This window comes from Syngnathus floridae, chromosome 11, assembly GCF_059516105.1.
Source record: "Syngnathus floridae isolate MCC-2025c chromosome 11, RoL_Sflo_1.0, whole genome shotgun sequence".
NCBI lineage: Eukaryota > Metazoa > Chordata > Actinopteri > Syngnathiformes > Syngnathidae > Syngnathus > Syngnathus floridae.
This window is the reverse complement of record NC_142423.1, coordinates 6089064-6106465: the sequence shown is the minus strand read 5'-3', so window position 1 is coordinate 6106465 and position 17402 is coordinate 6089064. Positions and strand designations below refer to the sequence as shown.

General features: G+C 41.4%; 4 protein-coding genes across 5 annotated transcripts in view; 2 read left to right on the top strand and 2 right to left on the bottom strand.

Moving 5' to 3' along the window:
* The window catches only part of mmp19 (matrix metallopeptidase 19), an 82668-nt gene that overhangs the window by 32920 nt on the left and 32346 nt on the right, over positions 1-17402 (top strand). The window lies entirely within an intron of this gene.
* On the bottom strand, positions 1304-6809 carry pmela (premelanosome protein a). Of its 2 annotated transcripts, none has more exons than XM_088390686.1 (12): positions 6659-6809; positions 5499-5594; positions 5264-5410; positions 5032-5169; positions 4696-4857; positions 4330-4614; positions 3192-3905; positions 2920-3081; positions 2736-2838; positions 2379-2584; positions 2209-2299; positions 1304-1761 (listed from the first exon to the last, which is right to left on the bottom strand). In XM_088390686.1, exons 1-12 carry the CDS (start codon positions 6717-6719, stop codon positions 1614-1616), a joined length of 2313 nt encoding a protein of 770 aa, XP_088246812.1. In that variant the 5' UTR covers positions 6720-6809; the 3' UTR covers positions 1304-1613. The 2 variants fall into 2 exon arrangements, with proteins under 2 accessions (XP_088246812.1, XP_088246813.1); XM_088390687.1 differs by having other exon boundaries at positions 1304-1758.
* cdk2 (cyclin dependent kinase 2) lies at positions 8993-14001 on the top strand. Its single transcript, XM_088390878.1, has 7 exons — positions 8993-9475; positions 10286-10363; positions 10436-10556; positions 10653-10823; positions 10892-10993; positions 13009-13212; positions 13351-14001. Exons 1-7 carry the CDS (start codon positions 9360-9362, stop codon positions 13453-13455), a joined length of 897 nt encoding a protein of 298 aa, XP_088247004.1. The 5' UTR covers positions 8993-9359; the 3' UTR covers positions 13456-14001.
* On the bottom strand, positions 14706-17392 carry olfml3b (olfactomedin-like 3b). The gene is made up of 3 exons (XM_088390870.1): positions 16525-17392; positions 15755-16043; positions 14706-15669 (listed from the first exon to the last, which is right to left on the bottom strand). The coding sequence occupies exons 1-3, from the start codon at positions 16789-16791 to the stop codon at positions 14885-14887; spliced, it is 1341 nt and encodes a 446-aa protein (XP_088246996.1). The 5' UTR covers positions 16792-17392; the 3' UTR covers positions 14706-14884.

Below are 17402 nucleotides of genomic sequence, written 5' to 3'. Positions count from 1 at the left end.
CTTCTTAAAACATCAATTTCCAACATGCACACGTGTGGTATCACACTTTGGTTTGTCAGGAGCTAACATTCATTCAAAATCATCACACGTAATGATTTTTTTGGGGGGGTCTCAGCTGTACTAGTAACATAACCCCTTGCCAGATGTTACCATTAGGGATTGAGCCTTCTGTTTCTCAGAGAAACCCCAGAGGAACCATAAATCCAATCATCGACAGGATCGAGCTACAATCTCTGTTTCCATTTGTATATGTGTGTGTGTGTGTGTGTGTCAGGTTTCATATCTTAATGGGTATCAAGATATCATCAACTCGGGGACATAAAAAGGGTTTTGGCTCAGTGGGTAAAATAACATGTATGGATCTTATATGGTAAATGCACAGAGCTTTAAATTTGATAACTGCTTTGAGATAAGACATAATTTGTCAATCTGGCCTTGGTAGACATGGCGGACAAATCATAGTGCTATACCTCTCTGACATTGATTGAATCATCTTGGTATGATGCGTATGACTTAAAACTGACCAACCTGATGTTGTAGTCTGGGCTGTGGAAAATGATACCCAAAGCAGGGTGGCTGCTTGGTCTGGGGCTTCTGTAGTTCAAAATGGAAAGCAAGAGGCCATCAGTTGATCAGTGGCTGTTGTGTTTAGCAATCAGAGTAATGCTGTGCTGGAAGACATAGAACATTTGGGGGGTGGGGTGGTTGTAAGGTACGGCAACGAGGGAGGTCATTGTGTAGCTTGGACAAGGTGCCTCCTGATGCTTCCCAATTATCTTCAAATCAGACATGAGGACAAAGTGCAAGCTCCTTTATTAGCAAACTGACTCATGCAATTTGCTCTCAATGTCATTTATTAACCATATTTGTTACATTCATTTGGCCTCCTTAATGAAATGTTATTCCTACACTGAAGTCAGCATTTCTTCCAGGGTCACAATAAGTCATGTGACAAACATGTTAGTAACATGCTGCCTGACACATGCATCCCAAGGTATGCTAATGGTTGCACATATTTTATCGAGTTCTTTTCTGGGGTAAGCAGTGGTCTTCAACCACAGGACTGAGGACCGGAACTGGTCCATGGGACAATTGGCTTCCGGATGCACAAAGACTTAATAAGAAATATTTTGTTGATCATCAGAGTCAATAATGAGTAAATATAATAATAATAATAATAATAATAATAATAATAATAATAATAATAATAATAATAATACATTTTATTTGACACTAAAGATCACCTTACATGGAGAAAAATAAAATATTCTTGAAAGACTCAATAGACAGAGAAACAAACATGTTAATGTGATAAAGTTCCATTTTATTCGCATTACAACACCAGTGCTCCGTGATATGTAAGAACTGATTACATGTGGACACTTTAGTAAATCTTGATTTTTTCAATTTAGGCGATATATACAATAAGGCCAAAAATCATGGTCAGTGTTTATAAATATTGTAAGCCAAAATAAATATCACAGACACCAAAATTGCTGAGGTTTCTTTCCCATCTTCATAATGGGGTTGGCTTTCTTGTTTATTTCAAGATGATCACAGAGTATATAGGTAACTATGGTAATCAGACATTTTGTGCATTGTGGTGTTGACATTTACACAATCCTCCCCTGAAGCAGTGGGCGGCTTTCTCCGGGCGACTGTCGCATCAGCAAGTTCCACAGCAGCAAAGGCGCTGACGTTACTGCAGAGCGGCCGCCATTGTTGTCTTCGCTCAGGGGCTGGTACTGCTTGAAGCGCCTGCTTGAAGTCATTTAAAGATGAGAGGGAATGAGATTTCACTTTATGGATGAGAATGCTGCTTTAAAGTCCCGCATAGATCCCCTCTGTTGCTTTTTTTAATGAAAAGTCAAACTTTTTACTTGATTACACCTACAACAAATTGCCTGTCGATTTTAAAGCAAACGTGAAGAAGTGATGGAGTGGAAATTGAGCTGCGTGAACCACTGCTCTCCCAATGGTGTTGTTTATGACCCGATGAAATAAATAACTACTTATCTTGTTTAAGGTTGGCAGAAGGCCCGCAGTTACTTGGCATTATTGTGCAGCTGCAATAAAGTTCACAATGTAAACCACTACATGAACCCATGAGGCCATGCAGTATATGATCAAAGTTAATATATTTTTAGGATTTTTTTTTTGGTCTGCTTATATATATTTGAATTAATGCCCCAAAATGTGGAAGCTCACCTATACATCAACCCGACACAGCACACCACGCAGGCAAGAATCGTCACACCCAAGATTATGGCGGCAGTTCCAGCTGGAGAACCACCAGAGGCTATGATGGGAAGCAAATTACACAAATGAGTAAACAATTCAATCAGTGAGTGACTTTAATGTGTGTTTCATTCCCGCACCTACTGCCACGCTAACACGGGCACTCGCCATGGCAAGGCTGACATCGTTGGTCAAGGAGACATTGAGACAGAAAACGCCTGAGTCATTGAAGAACTGGCGAAGGACCATTTGGCAGTCAGGAGAGGGGGTGGCTGCACCGCAGACCGTCTCCATTGGTGTGATACAGTCAGCATCGGAAATGACTGTGCAGACCTCACTTGGTAAACTAGGGCAAAGATCAGAAAATATCAACAAAAAGCATCCTGCCTCCACAGGATTAGAGATGCATATATTCCAGAATTTTCAGTACATTTGTCTGAAAATGTGACATCAGTGATTCAGCTGTATCATGTTTTGAATGCAAATTAATCCCTCACCTTCCTTGACAGCTAATTGTGACATCCACAGCATTCTGAGCCAGTTCAGTGACCAGTGACACGACATTGGACATCTGTACAATCTCGACACTTTCAATTCCCTCTGGTTGAGCAAAAAAAAAAAGAGAGCATTATAAGCCTATGTTGTTTCTATTGAGCATAGAATTCTTGTTTTATGACTTACGGACGACATCAACAGAAGTGATAAGGGAGCCGTAACGGTAGACCATGCAGTCGGCGGAAACTTCTGGCGCTTGTCTTTTGACCACAACAAGGGCAACTTGTGCTGGATCTACTTCGACTTCAGTTTGGACTTCTCCTTCGGTTAGAACCTCTTCATCGGCCGCTGAAATCAAAGTTCCGCAGTGGAGAATTTGCATTGGGATTGTTTGTAGTCTGAGTGCTGGTGCCCCACTCAAATATCTCAAAAAAACCCTAAAAAGTTTTTTAACACACCTTCTGGAGCTGCCGTGGCAACAGCAACATCGTTGTCAGTCTCAGTAATTTCTGCCTCAGCATCAGCTGCCTCTGCTTCTTCTACAGCGGTGCTCTCAGTGGCTGCAGGGACGACGACATTAGCAATGGCGGCTTCTGTTTCAGCCTGAACCACCTCTGCGGTGTCTTCAGCAGCAGCAGCCACCACAGCGTCGTCTTCCGCCGCTATGGTAACTTCAGGGAGGACCGGGGCGACTGTCGCCACAGCATCAACCACGGCCACCTCCTCCGCAGCTTCATCCTCCGCAGCTTCATCCACAACGGCAGCTTCATCCACAACGGCAGTTTCATCCACAACGGCAGTTTCAACCTCTGCTGTGTCTTCAGCTGCAGCTCCATCTTCTGCAGCAGCATCAACCTCTGCGGCGGGAGCGGCAGTGGCGGCTGGGTCTTGTTCTGCCGGAGCAACGGCTGCTGTGTCGATCGGTGCGGGTGCTGCTGAGACAGTCTCAATTTCCTCGGCTCCTTCGTCAATTGCGGCCTCTGCGTCGGCGGCTTCGGCCGGCTGCACGGAAGCCTCGACTGGAGTGGCGTCAGGGACTGGCTCATCAACCGCTGCTGCTGGGTCAGTGTCAGGGGCGGGGACATCTGCCGCTGCTGGGTCAGCTGCAGGGTCGGCTGCTGGGTCAGCTGCTGGGTCGGCTGCTGGGTCGGCTGCTGGCGTCACGACTGGAGCTGTATCATATGACATAAAAAGAGCCTTCACTATGATGCAGTGCAAACTAAAAACACAACAATATTGTTAAAATACAATAATACCCTCAATTGAAAGTTATCACTATTATGTTCATAGCACTATACTTTTCTGATACAGCTTTTGTGTTGTTGTCTCATGCAGGTGTACCTAATTTTATGGCCGTATGCTTTTCATTTCTTTACATTATAAATAGAAAAAAATCATCAAAAATATATAGTTATTTTAAAGTGCAGAATACATACACATACGTATATATATATATATAGCACGCCCATTATTTTTTATTGCCTAGACATAAATTTTAATGTGCCGACAGTGTAATTGAGGGTGCCATAAAACCCATCATATTGCTCATGTACCATATGACTAACCTTCGTGACATTTCCACATTTAAAATCTTACCAGCAGTTGGGGTTAAACAACCATTGGGGATGCTCGCCATCAAGACCACTTGTGGTTTGAAGGTCCCCACTGACATGTATGTGTGCGTGACACTGCGCTCCCTGGAGATCAGAGTTCCGGTGCTGTCGCCGAAATCCCAACTGAAGCTGATATCGGCGCTGCTCAAGTATTGGCTGGGATCGTGAAGGTCGACATTGAAAGCAATGGCTCGGTTCTGGATGAAGTTGGAGTCATCTTGGTTTATGTCATTGACTTGAGCCAGAGATACGGTGAAGGGAACTTGATCTGATGATACAGAGATATAATACAAATGTCATTATGATATTTAAGATAATATAAAATGTTCCACATGATTTGATGGGTCACCAGTGATGGTGAAGAGCGTGGAGGCGTAGCCAAGAGGGATGAACTTGTTTTTTCCACGGCAGTGATAGATGATAACTTCCATGCTGTAGGAGCCCATAGCGGCATCATCTGTTGAGATGGTGAGCGAAGAGGAGGGTCCATCTGCCACCTGCCAGTACTTTCCTGAAACACGTGTGATCATTATTAGGAACTATTGCCTAGAACATACTCTTCAGAAAGTATCTACACAGACTCCTTAACCAAATGTAATCAGTTGACTACCCAAATATCTCTTGTATAGTTATTTGTTCTTTTTTTTTTAATTATGGTTTGATATTTTTGTAGCAATAGTCTTACCCCATGTCTTCCAAACATAGACGTAACGGGGCGGCTGCCTGTCCCGGATCCTGGTGAAAGGCGTGCCATCAGGGAAAACACCAGTCAACTCATTGCTTTGGTCTGGATATACCGCCTGGCCGGCCTGATATTGTTGACCTGCAAATATGTTTCCCTCGGTTACCAAATTTGGCTGTATAGAAGGCGCAGAAGAAACAGGTTGACTTCAGGATCTTACGACGAATGGACTTACCATCGACGGTACAATTACGCGCCCACACCACCTGCCCATCGGCGAGCACTGTTTGGTTTTCAGGGAAAACCAGATTAATATTAAAGGTTGATTTAGCTCCAAGCAGCGTGGGTGCGTCGTTCTTCAGATCAAATGCGACTGGGCCACCTGAAGAAGATGAAGACAAAAAAAATCACTTTACAACCTTTATGATCTCAAACTGGTGGTCTTCTCAGAAGCAAATGATCATCCTCACCAGACCAACAATTTCTGAATCTTGGATCTCCGTCCTTCCACACGGGGTACATGCGGGAGTTCCATGAGCGGTAACGGGTGAACTGACTTCGAGGCCCTGGAAGGAAGGAAGAACGTTGACTTCAATTAACATTTTAAAATACCGCAAAATAATTGTTGATACTGTTGAAATTAAAAGCATTGAGTATAAAACGGTGTAAATTTCACTACATAATGGCATATTTTCAAAGTAGATTTTAGAACGATGTATTCAACCTAAGTGATTATTTGAACCCATACACCTGCAAATAGAAGCCAAAGAGAAAAATATTTTTGGGGTCAATGATTTTTGAGTTGAGGAGAGTGGTGGGGGGTTGAGGCTGTGCGAATCATACGACCTGCAATCCCCCTCAAGCCTTTTCATGTGACCATCAGCTGAGCTGCAACATTTGTAAGCTTCCCTGCAGGAATGAGATCCCACACCCTTCCTTCTCCCTGTATGTGAGTGTGTACGTGCGCATGTGCATGTATGTGTGTGTGTGTTTTTGGTTTACACTTTGAAAAAATGTGGTTGATGGACATCCAGATAATCAGTGTACTAATATTATTTTTACACAGTGAATGGAAACATAACCGTGAATGATTTTTCAATTACTAGTTCAATTTATTGCATTTGTATACGTACACGTATTTAAAAACAAAACTAGCATTAAATATTAATATTATTTCTAAGTTATTTATTCCAATTATCGCAAGTAAAAAAATATGGTTAAATTGTGTGCCTAATTCAGCACTTCATTATTTAAATACTATACCCCTTTTCTATTTTTTCCCCATTTTAATATGACTATTTTCTTGCACCTGAAAAAAAAAAAATTAAATCATTGCGCCAGTGTGACACAAGGCATGAAATGTTCCCCTTAATAAGTTGTCCAAACACATGTAATAAACGGGCATGCTTGTAATCAATGAGAAGTCTTTTGTGTGTCATATTAGTCATGGTCATTCACAACACTTGCTTGTTTATTCTTTTCCAGAACTACATCAACCTAATAGGACCAGTGGCCTCGAGGATGAAATGTGCTTTATAAATAAAATTGCCTTGACTAATCGATGACATCATTAGTTTACCAAAGCAAAAGCTATTGCTAGAAAATTGACCAAATGAATGATCTGACTTACTCTGTGCAGTGGTAGATGTCAAGGCCAGAGCCATCAGCAGCAGTAGCACCAGAGTCTTCATCCTGTCCTCGGTTGTGTGTCTCGTCCCAGAACCCCGGACCTCAGCAACTGCTCCTGACGCAAACACAATGTTCACAGAGACTTTGGAGGAGTCCTCTCACTCTCTTTAAGGAGCTCCTGGACCGGAATTATCATAGACATTCTTACATCACTGCTGGTCTGTACCCAGGCGCCGCCCCTCTTTTGAAAAACTTTTACCCTGACAATAATTCAGTCATATATTCATTCGGGCGTTTTTTCGAATGACTACTAATAATAATTATGATATTATTATTAATAATAAGAATTTCAGGTAATCCTCAGTTTACCATGTTATTATAATTTTCACAGATATGTACTTTGCTGTTACGTATCAACTTGGGTTTGGTCAGTACAGGTAGATTTGGCACATTTCAAGTGCAGAATTTATTTTCTTTACCCACCTATTTTGGCTGAATTTTGGTCCCAATATGTATCCGATGTGCCTAAGGGCTCAGCTTGTGAACGTCATGTGACCAAACCCAGAAAACAGGTGAGTCGTGATTGGTCCTTACCTGAGCCATTTGACACTGATGTAATTTTCAGTCGACAGCAAATGGGAAAATTAGCGTCATTCCGAGATGGATAAATATCATATTCCACAAATTGGATACTAATCAGAATGCTTTATTTACAGTACTGGGGGTACACAATGTACAGAATTTTTTTGTACAGTAAATTGTTCATGACAACAAAAATATGTGTCCACTTATGACAGCAGATTAGAACCACTGTTTTAACTGATCCTGAAAAATCATTTTGTGCACATTACACATGAAGATCTTATGCCCGTGTGTGACGTATGACTTCTCAGTTATGGGTGCATGGGTGTCACAAGACAAAAGGGCAAATGGCAAATCAATAGAGTCCATTTATTGCCAACCTCTCACAACCGTGGTTGTCCTCCTCAGGCAACTCTTACATTCCGTCACCAGGAGCGCACGCACACTCGTGCTCCATTTAGTCGGATTTTTTCTTCTTTTGGATGTAGTTTCATTCATAAGACAAGTATTCATTAATGCTGGAAGGACGATAGTGAAGTTTATTTATACAGCCCTTAATTACAGACAAGTCGTGACAATTATTCTCAACATCCCCTGATCTAAAAAGTAAACGATCATTGTTCTGAAAAATGAAAGAACACTTTTTGATATTTCAATCAATGTGTCCTCCATTTAAGAAGAAGCTCTTTATATATTACAGCAGTGTCCTTCACGAAGTGAGAGTAGAATCATCAGATTTTCTTTTTCACGTTTCTATTTCATGATGATAATTCCTGATTGGTGGTTCCTCACAGCTACTTGGTCCCAAGAGTCTCATGCCAGCCAGACTGTGAGGCTGCACTACATGTGACCTCTCATGTGCTAAACAAGCAGTTAGGCCAAATTCTTCCCACAGAGCACCTGACTGCAGATACCACTAACATTCACTCCTCTGGACTTAAAATAATTGATATTAAATATGAATTAATGATACTAATATGGCATTGTACTTTAATCAGCAAACATCACCTAAAATATGTACCTCTAAGAATCCACAGTAAGGATCATCATAAAAGTACAGTAACATAGTGGGCCTGAATTTGAACATAAAAAACAAAGAAATTGTTTAATTCCTAAAAAGTATATTATCTTAGGCCACTGTAATATGTTGCTGTCTTTGTATGTCAGGCAGCAATGAGAATAAATCTTGAGAATAAAAATTTTATGAGGACAAATAATAGATCTAGTTGGTGTCTATTCATTCATTCATTCATTCACTCACTCACTCACTCACTCACTCACTCACTCACTCACTCACTCACTCACTCACTCACTCACTCACTCACTCACTCACTCACTCACTTTTAATTGATTAATTAATTAATGATTAATAAATAAATAAATAAATTAATTAATTAATTAATTCGTTCATTCATTCATTCATTCTGCTGGTAGGGCTCACTATGGAATGCGTTCAGTGTGTACTAAACAGACCAGAGACGCGGCACAGATTACGTAAAACGTCACTACGTCACGTGACTTGTGTGACTGGTAGACGTTTCATTTACTTACGCGCCAGTAACTGGCCAGTGTTTTGTTTGTTTATTGCGACCAAAGTCAGTTATCTAAACTCAAAAGCCAAATTATGGAAATTAGACTAACCTGTTAGAAATGCACTTAAATTATTTACAAATTCATTCTAATAGTTTACACAAAGAGCGTCGACAAAGACGCGGAACAATTTCCAGAAACACCGCCCCCTCCACAATCGGTACATTGGAGAAAATAAAACGCGCGCTCAGTGTGGCAACGCGGGAAACGTAGCCGTGTTGGTTCTGAAATGTTTTGCGTTTGGACGGCAAACATTGTCACACGGGGTATTTCCGTTTAGTTTACACCGTATGGTCTAATAAACTCGTTAACCAAGCAGTTTCTTTGTCACCGGGTGACTATTTTAACGATCGGTGGAACTCTTTACTCCGGTGGCCGTGCGTATGTGAGCGCAACACGCGGGCGAGTTTTGAACTAGTAGTAGCAGTTGGTTGGATGAATGTCCGCGCGCTGGACACAAAAGACGCGACTGAGCTTTTAGCTGTCTTAAGCCGTGACATTCCCGTCGAACACCAGCCGAGCCTCGGAAGATGGATTCCTTTCAGAAGGTCGAAAAGATAGGAGAGGGAACTTATGGAGTGGTGTACAAAGCCAAGAACAAGAACACGGGGGAAACGGTCGCGCTCAAGAAGATCAGGCTGGACACGTAAGTCAGCTGGGAAGGTCGTGTGGTCAACAGCCCGCTTTGTGTTGCTCAACGAACCCTGCTTTGTGTTCATGATATGGGGCCAAAGTCTCCATGCGTTGCTGGAGTGTGCGAGCACCGGGAGAAATACTGACCAATACTTAAAAGCATTTTACTGTCAATGTAACACTAAATTCAAGAGTATCCTTTTTGTATATGCATCGCTGGATAAAAGTCAAATTACAATTTTTGGATTGTACTGAAACAAAAGAATAGTAAGATGACGTCTAAAGAAAGGCTGGACTTTGGAGCCAGTGGTACTTGTTGTTCTTGTCATAAACTGGTCGTTCTCAAACTTTCAAAAGTACCACTAAAAGGACAAAAAACAATGGACCCTTAAAGAACCATCATAAGGATCCACTTTAAAATACAGTAGCGTAGTGGGTCTAAGTGTGCATACAATTATACAATATAAGTCATTGTAAGATTATGCGTTGTTTGGACATGTGCCTTAATTGCATTAAAAAGTTAAATATAACTTGACTGTACTTAGGCAGTGATTTTTTCCAAGTACCACTAGAGTGAGCCTGAGTACCGCAGAATTGAGAATTGGAGACACTGCACCCTCCACTGCAGTGTTTTCAAACTTTTTGGACCACCGCACATATTTTACATGAGTAATAAGTTTAGAATTTACTCAGCGGTGCCATGACTATGCTGTTGTATGAACAGCTGCAGGTGGATATACAGGTTAATTATTCACCTTCTGCCATCTGGTGGAAAATTATGTCATCGATCAATCAGCAATATATCAATATTTTTTCTCCCCAGGGAAACTGAGGGTGTTCCAAGCACTGCCATTCGGGAAATTTCCCTCCTCAAAGAACTCAGTCACCCAAACATTGTCAAGTAAGCACCAACCGTCGCATGCAATGTTGTTGTCTAATTTACAAAGTTTTAAAATCTTCCGATGCTTTTAAGGTTGCATGATGTCATCCACACGGAGAACAAGCTCTACCTTGTGTTTGAGTTCCTAAACCAGGATCTAAAGAAGTTCATGGATTCTTCCACAGTCACTGGCATCCCGCTCGCTTTGATTAAGGTAAACATTGTGTTTCCATCGACCTCTTTAGTCAATTTATTTACTGTCCTGGTTATGAATCAAAGACATTAATGTAAATTTCCTTTATGTCTGCAGAGTTATCTTTTCCAGCTGCTGCAAGGTTTGGCCTTCTGCCATTCCCACAGGGTCCTCCATCGTGACCTTAAGCCTCAGAACCTGCTCATCAACGCTCAGGGTGAGATCAAGCTGGCTGACTTCGGTCTGGCGAGAGCATTCGGCGTGCCCGTGCGCACGTACACACACGAGGTAAATGACAAAGTGCGACTTTTTTCTTCATGTTTTTGTATACCAAAATGTTCTGTCTTTTTGCCCAGGTGGTAACATTGTGGTACAGAGCACCGGAAATTCTGCTGGGCTGCAAGTTTTACTCCACGGCTGTCGATATCTGGAGTCTGGGCTGCATTTTTGCTGAGATGGTAAAAATCTTCATTTGGGAATTTTTTATTTTTTTTTTTTTTTGTTTATTTCAGCTTGTACACAGACATCATCAAAGTCACACTTTCTTTACAAAGCTTAGAGTTCGTTTCGTACTTGCCGAAAACAGAACGGGTGGAAGCAGTCTTGCTTATCGAGTCCCGTCCCAAAACTTTCATACAAAGATTTTTCGTGTTTTCACAGATACTTATCACACAGCAATTTCATGAGAGTCTTCACAGATATTATGTAACACATTAATTTTAAAATAGTCAACATAAAAATTTCTGGTTATGTATGATGCTAATATTTGTACATTAGTGCATTTACACATTTAGTTTCAAAATAGCCAACATCAAAAATGTATGGTTATGTATGATGCTAATATTTGGAATTTGAATGATTTGTATCGAGTGTAACAAACAGCTATCAATGCTTTCGTCCCAGGGTTGCCGCGGACTCAGCTTACGTAATTTGATATGAGAGAGGCTCTCAGTTTTTTCTTGAAGTCCTTGAAATTTTCGGATAGTTTTAGGTCAGAGTTTAGTTTGTTCCAATTTCTTACACCGACAACCGTCAGCGATTGCCCTCCGAGTGTACTGGACACTTGTCGTTGGTCAAAGTTTAATAATCCTCTGAGGTCGTGTTTTGTGTCCCTCAGGGTGAATAGGCTTTGAATATTTGCTGGTAGCATACATCTAGAAGCTTTGTACACATTTAACAGTCCTGCAAAAGTGATTAAGTCTTGGAGCTTCAGGATTCCAGTGTTTATAAAGAGGTTGTTCGTGTGAGAATTGTACAGCTTTTTGCAAATGATCCTCAGTGCTCTTTTCTGTTGTTTGTAAAGTGGTTCTATTGATGTCTGGTATGCGTGACCCCAGACCTCTGAACAATAATGTAGATGTGGCTCTATGAGTGTCAAATACATTATTCTTAAAGCAGATGTACTAATTTTATTTTGCAGCCTCCACAGAATGGCCATATTTCTTGATATTTTTTTGCACAAGTTTGTAATTTGTTGTTTCCAGTTAAGTAAACAATCAAGTGTTATGCCAAGCATTTGATACTCATTAACTCGTTCGATCTTGGTACCGTTTGACACTAAGTTTAAGTCTTCGCTTGGTTTTCTTTTCCCAAATAGCATATATTTAGTTTTGGATGGATTTAAAGATAATTTATTTGCATTGAATCAAGCTTGTAAAATTGACATTTCTCTGTTTATACAAGCTTCCATGTGTCTTAAATTATGTCCAGTACATAATATACTGGTGTCATCGGCAAACATTACCATTTTGAGGGAACATGCCTTTGCAATGTCATTTATGTATAGTGTGAATAACCTAGGGCCCAAAATTGACCCTTGGGGGACGCCACACGTTATTTTCAATGTAGGTGACCTGTTGGTCTCTACCTGTACAAATTGGGTTCTATTTTTTAAGTAACTCCTGATCCATTTTAAGGCTGTACCCTTTACCCCATATCTATACGATTTCTCAATCAATATTTCATGATGAATTGTGTCAAAGGCCTTTTTAATATCAAGAAATATTCCAATACTATATAGTTTTCGATCCATCGCCATTTTAGTGGTTTCTACAAAATCTAAAAGTGCATGTGCAGTCGAATGTTTTTTACTTAATGATTACGATTTTTGCTTTGGGCCACTGCATCTCTTCATTGTGAGTCAGCAAATCCCACAATTTTTACTCGGACTTTTGTAGCATTCATAACCTGGATTATGTGGAAATATCCTATTTTTCCATTTTGAGCAGGTTTTCCTAGTGCTGTCATTTTTGGCTTTGAAAATAATGCTAATCTTCTCAATGCAGTTGAGGATTTTCCAAGATGACCTTGGCTTTGTTTTTCTCTAGTCATTAAAATAAGCCTGCTGTCTCAATCCCCATGTGCTGCTCTCTGCGGCATGGCACAGAATTTAAGTGGATGGTTTCCACTCCTCCAGTCTTTCTAGAGTGTACCAACTGCCACGCTTTGTGACACTCCGCGAAATCTTTCTTAGATCACAAGGAGGGCCCTGTTCCCCGGCGACTCGGAGATAGACCAGCTCTTCCGCATTTTCCGCACCCTCGGTACCCCCGATGAAGCCACGTGGCCGGGAGTCACGTCCATGCCGGACTACAAACCGTCGTTCCCCAACTGGGCCCGTCAGGATCTATCCAAAGTGGTTCCACTCCTGGATGAGGATGGAAGAGATCTGCTACGAGTGAGAACATTTCCCTCATTTTTGTCTTCGTCTCGACTTGGAAGTGGTGTCCCGCGAGATTTTTCTGTTATGAAATATTTGCACTGGCTCAGTTAAAGTCTGCAGCCGCTACAAAAAAGTATTCTGCTTGTCTTTCAGGAAATGCTGCATTACGATCCAAACAAAAGGTTATCGGCCAAAAACGCTCTAGTCCATCGCTTCTTCCGTGATGTCACCATGCCTCTGCCTCATCTGAGACTTTGAATTGTGTAAAATCTCATAAAAAAAAAAGCAGCAGGTTCTTTTCACGACAACAAGCCGTAAGTGATCTCACTTGATGAGTGGTATCCTTTTGATGCTCTTTTGATACTTTAAAAACTGTTTGAAATGTTCTTGTCTGTTCTGTAGACCTAACATTGTTCTGTTTGTCCATATTTGCCATCGTTAAACTAAATATTGTCACCCTCTAATGTACGTAGGTATTCGTAGACATATTGTAGTTTTGTGCCCAGAGACTTGTTTGTTTTATATTCGTGTTCCGGCCTTAGGCTGTCCAAATTTTAGAATTTAGAAATTGATAGCACACGTTTCGGGATAGTGCAAATACCAACGTTTATTGTTCGTTCAAATTTCCGGCTATAAGAAGTCAACAAAAATGAAAATGTCTTATATTTATGCAAAGTTTGCTTTATTTTCAGATTTTACAGTCTGGTAGGTTGTCACATCTTTCGTACACTAGATTTTACCTGCCCCTTTTATGGCTATTGCTTGTTGACAGTTGAAAATAAATAAATAAATGTGTTTATATAACTGTTGGGGTTCAGTTCGGTTTCTGGTTCACACCTGGTTCATGAAGCAAATTTGAAGCTTCATTTCTAATCACTAAATCTTGGATGATATTAATAGTCGACCAAGTTGTTACTTTTCATCAATTTTATTTTGTCAAAAACAACTCAACACGATCAGACTTGGTTCACAGATATGCGCAGTGTAAAGAGGGAAACGCAACCATGCTAGCCAGCTAGCAAATACCATCAAACACCAAATTGTTTGCTAATGTTGCTGTGAGCTTGAACTAAAATTCTTTGCAATGATTTGAACCACGACTGTCACATTTGATTACATGGAACACACAAACTAACTCTGGGGGATTACACATGTTTGTATTTCATTATAACTCCATTAAGTAAACTATATCTCAATCAGGCTGAGTTGGTTTTGCTTTTATGAGCTATAATCACAACCAGGCAAAACCATATCAAGACAAAGCACTGCTCATGTAAGAGCTTAGTGGAAACCAGTAGGAAATTGAGTTATGCCTGCAGATATTTAGACTGTCCTTCTGCTTCAGTGAAAACAAGAGTTTTAGCTTACTGATGAATCTTTTCCATTGAGTGAGTGAAAATGGAATGCAGATTTTTTTTTTTAAAGGCAAAATCACAGAAATATCAAAGAATAATAAAAGTACAAGATCCCTCTGGGCAGAAGGTTGTCAGCAGTTAAAAGTCACAATGTGAAGAAATGGACACTTTCATTAATGTACTGTACAGTAAACATACAATATAAAGAGACACAACAGACAATAATACTCCAAAAGATGTTGAAGGTTCACTCGCCAGTAGGCTCACACGACGCAGTGCGGCCAAAACTACTCAGCTACCACAATGTGGGTTGGCAATTCTCTCGTTTGATGCTAAACCTCAAGTTTCTTCTTCATGACAAGTTTGTAGAGAATCTGGTAGCCATCATCCCAAGCGTAGAGCAACTTCTCCAGCGGGTTGTACTTGAGACTGGCGTGAGCGCCGTAACGTTTAGGGAAGTAAACCAGCGGCGCGTCTTCATTGCTTACCATGTCATTGACGTCGAACACGCATTGGACGTGAGAGCGGCCGGGCTGCTCCGTGTTGTAGACCACGTATAGCGTGCCGCAGATGACGAAGGCAGCTTCTGCTTTCTGCCTGGGGCAGCTGGTGTCCCACGTCTGCTCGATACTCAGAGATCCGCTGTCCATCTTAGCCAGAGAGATGTGCTGCTCATTCTGATGTGTTGCGTAAATGGCCCACAAGCCTTCTTCATCCACAGCCAGGTCCATCACGGTTTCGGGGCTCAGACCGTACACAGGAATGTAGTCCCAATCCGGCAACACCACGCTATCTGCCACAGACTTGTTCCTCAAGTCATATTTGACCAGCGTCAACTCGTCGGCCTGAATGACGAGATAGGCGTGATTTTTGTAAATGATGTGTCCCGTCCCACTCCAGGCGGATGGAAGCTTCAGCTCCTTGGAGTCAGACAGGCTTTGCGAACGAGTGAAGTCTTGCACATTGGAAAATTCAAAGATGGTGTCTTCATTGGTTCCGTTAAAGATGAAGACCTTCCCAGAGCCCACGCCAGTGTCTCTGGTCCACATCCCCTTGGAACCTCCCACTCTCTTCAAAATCTTCATAGCTTTGATGGTGGAGAGCATGTCGTTGCAGTCTAAGGAGAGCAACACAATTGGAAGACAGAAATTTTTGTCCTCATAATCCTAATGTCAATTTTTTACTTCCAAGCACAATCTTACCAGTTTGTTTGAAGTATTTGGTCTTCTGCTTCTCCTGCACCTGAGTGACGTGCTGCTCGATCAGCTTGTCATCCATATCCACGCACGGCTGAGCGCCGCCGTTCTGAGTCTCCAAGTAGTCCAGCTCACGCTCCACCCTGTCCACCCGCGTCCCCATGCTGTCCAAACTCTCACGGAGTGTCTCCTTCTCTTTGTCCAGGTTCTCAAGCTGCGAAACCATATGTTGCTTGAGTTCCCGCAGCTCCGTGGCGTAGCGAGTAGCCTGCTCGTGCCATAACGAGATGCGATCCTGTTTTGTTGAAGCGGGCGAGGTCAGATACGGAAGCGCAGATTTAGGAAAAAAAAAAAAGGAATGTCAAAGCACAACATTTACATGGATTTCATCCATAATCCACGTTAGAAATTCAAAGTACCATGAATTTTCCTTGACGCCAAGCTGTTATCCTTTTGTGGTACACCGTACCATTAAAGGATAAGACATTCTAAGAAACTCGCTGGAGACTTTCCAGACAGGATATTGATGTAACAACTTCCTTGATTAGCTTGATAAATGCAAAACTTGGCAATTCCAACTTGTTCTGCCATTTTAACATTCCAGATGAATGTAATGCGTCATTTGACGTCCTCCCTGTCAAAGGTGACTAAATGGAACATGAGCGGCATACATAATTGAAAACTTTTCCACAGGGGTTGACGCACTTCTGCATTCCATTGCCTTTGCCCCCTTTTGCTGGAAGTTTCCTCATAGAGTGCAAGAAGCAAAGCCTCACCTCAATGGCAAGCAGCCGCCGCTCCAAGTAGTCAATCAGAGCCTGGTGCTGTGCGCCGGCCAAACACAGCGTACTGATGAAGACAACGAGTCCTCTCATGTTGTCTCTTCCTGCTCCCGTAGACTGGCGAGTGTGTGGAGGAACCGGCAGATCCCCAGAGGTGGGCTGGAATGTCCAGCTGAGCTCAGTGGGAGGAGCCACCAACATCTGGTGGAGATGGAAGAGGCAGGCCTGTTCCTCCTTGTTTCCGAATCGAAGAAGATACATGTAATCTCTTCTACTTTTTTATAAAAATTAGTTTGTGATAGCAGGACCACTGGTCAACAGAGATGTGTCCCTAAACATTTTTGAAACAGATTTAAAAAAAATCCTTTTTTTTGTAGCACATCAGGTTTTTGAAATAGCCTTTTTATCTTTTAATTTTGACCTATAATAACTTGTGTAATCTGGATTTTACCATGCGTTGTCATTTATAGCTATGACGTTTCAGAGTTAAATTCTACCTGTTGTTGAACTTTACCTTTAATTTATTAATATTGTTAAATATATGCACTTATTTTATTATTATTAAAACCTGATGTGCTTGAGGAAAAACAAGAGCAGCAAAAAAAGTAGAGTATGAGTCAGCATGTCTGCCTCAGTTTTGTAGTTCATGCTTTAAATATCTATCTTTCCTGACGAGTATATTGACGCTACATAACCAGTAAAATTCACATGTATACTTAAATACTATTTATAGTTTTCAGTGACCCTCAGGCGCATGTTTTTGGAGCCACCTCAGGAAGAACATTGAAATTCATCACCCTAATGATGACAAGTGCTATAGAACACTCGTGGATGGACATTTCTTCCCCAAATTCCAAAATGTTTTGACTGGT

What these genes read in the sequence shown, in the direction of transcription:
- pmela (XM_088390686.1), bottom strand. Translation starts at nt 6,719, where the DNA reads ATGAAGACTCTGGTGCTACTGCTGCTGATGGCTCTGGCCTTGACATCT. An exon ending in CTATGTTTGGAAGACATGGG is followed by an intron (nt 4,858 to 5,031) that starts GTAAGACTATTG and finishes CACGTGTTTCAG; the next exon opens with GAAAGTACTGGCAGGTGGCA. An exon ending in CCGTGTTAGCGTGGCAGTAG is followed by an intron (nt 2,300 to 2,378) that starts GTGCGGGAATGA and finishes TTCCCATCATAG; the next exon opens with CCTCTGGTGGTTCTCCAGCT.
- cdk2 (XM_088390878.1), top strand. Translation starts at nt 9,360, where the DNA reads ATGGATTCCTTTCAGAAGGTCGAAAAGATAGGAGAGGGAACTTATGGA. An exon ending in AGTCACCCAAACATTGTCAA is followed by an intron (nt 10,364 to 10,435) that starts GTAAGCACCAAC and finishes GATGCTTTTAAG; the next exon opens with GTTGCATGATGTCATCCACA. An exon ending in TCCCGCTCGCTTTGATTAAG is followed by an intron (nt 10,557 to 10,652) that starts GTAAACATTGTG and finishes TTATGTCTGCAG; the next exon opens with AGTTATCTTTTCCAGCTGCT.
- olfml3b (XM_088390870.1), bottom strand. Translation starts at nt 16,791, where the DNA reads ATGTATCTTCTTCGATTCGGAAACAAGGAGGAACAGGCCTGCCTCTTC. An exon ending in GGCGGCTGCTTGCCATTGAG is followed by an intron (nt 16,044 to 16,524) that starts GTGAGGCTTTGC and finishes TCAACAAAACAG; the next exon opens with GATCGCATCTCGTTATGGCA. An exon ending in CAAATACTTCAAACAAACTG is followed by an intron (nt 15,670 to 15,754) that starts GTAAGATTGTGC and finishes TGCTCTCCTTAG; the next exon opens with ACTGCAACGACATGCTCTCC.